The sequence below is a fragment of the Dicentrarchus labrax genome, unplaced genomic scaffold (assembly GCF_905237075.1).
Source record: "Dicentrarchus labrax unplaced genomic scaffold, dlabrax2021, whole genome shotgun sequence".
Lineage (NCBI taxonomy): Eukaryota > Metazoa > Chordata > Actinopteri > Moronidae > Dicentrarchus > Dicentrarchus labrax.
The window spans coordinates 6770625-6775073 of record NW_026136713.1 but is presented as its reverse complement, the minus strand read 5'-3'; the positions used below and the strand labels follow the sequence as shown (position 1 = coordinate 6775073).

The following is a 4449-nucleotide window of genomic DNA, read 5'->3' as shown; positions in this document are numbered from 1 at the left end:
GATGCTTGTACTTTGAGTCTTTTCTTTTTATGAAAGTTTCTACTTCTTCTCCACTACATTTCAGAGGGAATGTATTTTTTACTTCACTACAATTATTGGACAGCTTTAATTCATCACTTACAACACATACAAAGAGCTAACAGTTTTTTTTTTTATTTTTTATAGACATTTTTTATGTAAAAACTATTTCATGTTTGAGCTTCACAAATATTTTTGCTGCAAATTTGCTTTTCCTTTTCCTTTTTTTTTTATTATGAGTTAAATAAATTTAGCATTTTGAAAGTTTCCCTTTGGAATTGGGGCATTTTTCTTTTTTTTCTTTTTTTTTTTTTTTTTGCTGTTTTCTGAATTTTTAAAAAAAATAAGTTTACTTCTACTTTTACTTAAGTAACATTTCCAATGCTAAACTTTTACTTGCGTAAGGGATCTGAATACTTCCTCCACCATTGTTGAAGCCTGGATTTGCAAATACCTTTTTTGTTTCTCTGCTACTCAATACCACTGCTTGTAAAACATTGATCATTTTACCAGTAGGCAAATGTACACAGTCCGTTTATTGTAGGTATGACATGAATTTTGTTCAATACAGTGTATGCCACTGACATGTATGGACACATTGGTCGTTGCAGAGTTTAAACCCATGACCTCCCAGTTTCACCATCAGATTCATGGATCACATGCAAAATTCAAAGCACATATAATTCAAAGCATCTTGTGATTTTTGATTATATCCTTGGAAGTTAAAAGAGCACCAAGCCAAAAAATATACTTTATTTCACACGCAACATCTATAATCTTAAATCTAAGAGTCAGGGTCTTCCACATCAAATGCCAGCCTTTGCTTAGTTATTCCCATAACATGTTTTATCCAGCCATAATAAAGAGACAAGCGGGTGTACACACCATATTTCCCTTCCTTTGCACATTCTTCCCCCCAGCTCACAATGCCCGTCAGGAACCACGTGTCATGAATACTGTTTGTGTGAGGACCTCCACTGTCACCCTGACAGGCATCTTTGGCCTCATTATAGTATCCTGCACAGAACATGACAGGAGTAATCCTGGCACTGCTGCTGAGCTTACACTCTGTCCGATCTGTGAAGGGAACCTCGACCTTCTGCAAAGTGTGAGCCGTTGATCCAAGGAACCGTGTTCGGCCCCAGCCGCTGACCGTAGCCGGGGAAGAGTACTTTACCAGGGTTTCAGTGAAAGCCTTGGGCCCTATGCAGATGGGTCGGACTGTTCTGCAGAAGGTGATAGGGCTTTTGAGGTAAATCAGGGCGATGTCATGGTTGTACAAGCTTATAGTGGCGTTGTAGCGTGGGTGTAAGTGCTGTTCCAACACATCGTGATCCTGCTCGGTGTCCTCGTTAATGTAGATGTTATGCTCCCCTGCAGGTACAGACATTAGATACAGATATCGCTAATTCCGTCAATGGGTTTACTCTTCAATAAAGATGGCAAAATAATGTTGTATTCAAAGTATAATAAATGACATGAAATCAGTAATTATTTCAAGGACTATGATACACAAAACTTTACACTAGGGCTGCAATAACACATTTTTACTATGGATTAAACTGCAGGTTGTTTTCTTGATGAATTGTTGATCATTTGGTCTTTACTCAGATTACATATGACAAAGACAAGCAGCCAGAACCATCAAAAATGTTCAACTGTTTAAGCTATACTTTACACAGAGCAACTCCATCATGCTTTAGTAGAGGCAAACGAGTCGGTGAATCTTACCCGCTCTGATGAAGAAGGAGCCCTGTGCCTCCACCAGGCAATGAGCTGCAGTGATAACCCAGCGTTCACTGAGAATGGAGCCCCCGCAGAATAACTGACCACTGGGACGCGCTATCAATGCTACCTGAATAAAAGACAGAGAAAAGAGCTGCGAGTAGCTACAAGAAAGTGAACATACTGCACCTGCTGTTTCTTTTCCCTCATGCATTTCCTATAACAAAGCCTTACATGCTTCATTCTTCAAACCACTTTCATACAGTACCTGCCATGGGATCTCTCCTGGAATCACCACCTCGCCACCTACAATGCGTTTATTATTCGTTGACGGACCCTCAGTGGGGACCTCGGTGTCATTGTACACCCACGGGGGCAGTTTTTTTCTGGAGTGGCTTCCTGGAAATGATGCTGTGGTGCTGGCTGGAGTTGAGGGAATGGATGTAGTAGGGTGGACAGTGGTCAGTGAGGTAGAGTTCTGCAGGTTCGCATTCTCACGGCTGAGCAGAGACCTTGTGAGTACTGCGCTCACCTCTGTCAGGGCAGTTCTGCCACATGGAAATTCAGCTGGTGATGTGAGAATAGATGAGTCACATTGTGGAATTAAGAGTCGTTGTCATATTTAGCAGAAAATTAATTAAGAAAGATGCTGATACCTTCCGGTTCACAATTAATCCCATTCTCAGTCAGCCTGTATCCTGTCGCACAGGAACATTTTGCTCCAAAGGTTCCCATTGATTCACAGAAGTGCATACAGTCTCCGTTGTTCACGTCACACCTTTTTTCTATAACTGAGGAGAGAAAAACACATTAATTCAAACCAAACCTCTTGTTACACACATGCAATGCCATGTTGTTTCCATACAAACACTCCTGTATGTTTTGTTTTTCAAGTGTCAAACATGTACTGTGTGACCTGCCCTGTATGATTAAAGGCTACAGGTTCACATTTTACAAGTTTGTTTTAAAGTCAGTAGTGAGTCAGGTAACGTCACTACTCACAGAGAGGGCACTTTGTGTGCTGTTTTTAGGATATCCAAAAAGACAAACAATCTAATTTTGTGCCCTAAAACCAGGCTGACTCTGGTTGCGAGCCATTCATTTGATTTAGAAAGTGAAAAAAAAGGTCACTGGCTGTTTATCCTTTGAGACTGAGATCTGATCAGATGTAATCTCATATTCTCAGAAAATTTGGATCAAGTAGCATACAAATCTAATTACTTTTGATCTTATGTTTAAATCAAGCCACAGGACTTTCACTTACTAATCTCACAGCTCCTGCCAGTGAAGCCAGCCAAACATGAGCAGGTGTAATAGCCAAGGTGGTCTTTGCAGGACCCTTGGTTCAGACATGGGCTTGAGTCACACTGGTTGCCATCTGAAAAAATCCAGACACAACACCTCAACACGGTTGCCTGATTACCTCATTTTGTATAGTCCTTATATGAAGCAATGTTTACTCAGGGACAAAACGCAGGAAGAGAAACATCTTTACATAAAAGCATTCCTGGAGTAACTTTAGCAATGGAATATAACGTAAAAGATTTATAGTCTAAGAAGCCAGAGAGAAATGTATCACAACAAACAAATCATTCATCATATATTTTCTGTTTGAACTGGGAGACGTCTGTTCTGAAACAGCATTCTTACCTACATATCCTGCCCAGAACTCCATCTAAAAGGGTAAAGTCTCTGATGAGTATATGCAGAAAAAAGAATTAGCATGAAATAAAAGCAAACTAAATAAATACCCACCGTCTTTACATCATCCTCAAAGATCTCCCTGGCCTCTTCCAGGTCACATAATTCCTCTTTACACTCTCTCTCCAAATTGCCCTTTAGAAACTCCTCAAACACACCAGTGTTATAACGTTTGTGTCTCTGCAGAACGCTATCGGCTGCCTCACCGGACAGGAATACTGGCCCTGAGGCTGGAGACGTGGCTGAGGCTGGGGCTGGAGGAGAATAGTCACACAAACTATGCTAAAGTGATTGTCTTAATCTTGAATTGAGCTTGAATTTCCCTCGGGATAAATAAATTATCTATCTATCTATCTATCTATCTATCTATCTATCTATCTATCTATCTATCTATCTATCTATCTATCTATCTATCTATCTATCTATCTATCTATCTATCTTATAGGTCGAGAGATATTCTTTTGTACATAAATAACTAAAAATGCCGATCCTTCACCTGTCACATGTACTGATTAAACATTACAAGTAAGACTGCATAACTAAAGTCAGAGAGAAAATATTTATAATGAGTATCATAAACAAAACATGAAATACCTCCATAGCCCTGCTGAAAGTCCCAAAGCAGAAAACCTAACAAAGACAGAAGAGAGAATAGTGCCATTCTAGCTCTGATATCCTGATACACACACACACACACACACACACACACTGGAACATCACTCCAAAGTACAGAACTCTATTTACCCATGTACACTTCCAATTAGTTGCATGTTTGTTTAAAGAAAAACATCCTGACCCCGTCTGAAAAGAGCTAGTGTGTCAACACCAATGCACTGACAGACTAAGAAAAAGCGAATTCCTGGATTTTCTTTTAGAATAACTGTTTACTAAAAGTCTGCCTGGTACTGTGACCTCTTAGGCCCACACACGACCAACTCATTTGTCTTGTTTTCTTTATTACATTACAAAGAAAGCCATTAACCAAATACATGAACTATTTGTATT

The 4449-nt window shown here is 39.6% G+C and overlaps 1 protein-coding gene across 1 annotated transcript; it reads right to left on the bottom strand.

Annotated features, from left to right (window-relative positions):
• Positions 1 to 535: 535 nt before the first annotated feature.
• On the bottom strand, positions 536 to 4183 carry f9a (coagulation factor IXa). Its single transcript, XM_051421038.1, has 8 exons — positions 4039 to 4183; positions 3499 to 3698; positions 3394 to 3418; positions 3008 to 3121; positions 2400 to 2534; positions 2012 to 2310; positions 1750 to 1873; positions 536 to 1392 (listed from the first exon to the last, which is right to left on the bottom strand). Exons 1-8 carry the CDS (start codon positions 4103 to 4105, stop codon positions 803 to 805), a joined length of 1554 nt encoding a protein of 517 aa, XP_051276998.1. The 5' UTR covers positions 4106 to 4183; the 3' UTR covers positions 536 to 802.
• Positions 4184 to 4449: the final 266 nt, after the last annotated feature.

Coding starts and splice junctions, on each gene's coding strand:
- f9a (XM_051421038.1), bottom strand. CDS start 4,105: ATGGCACTATTCTCTCTTCTGTCTTTGTTAGGTTTTCTGCTTTGGGAC. Junction 3,419..3,498: donor TTGAGGATGATGTAAAGACG/GTGGGTATTTAT, acceptor TTACCCTTTTAG/ATGGAGTTCTGGGCAGGATA. Junction 2,535..3,007: donor TGGCAGGAGCTGTGAGATTA/GTAAGTGAAAGT, acceptor TTCTCTCCTCAG/TTATAGAAAAAAGGTGTGAC.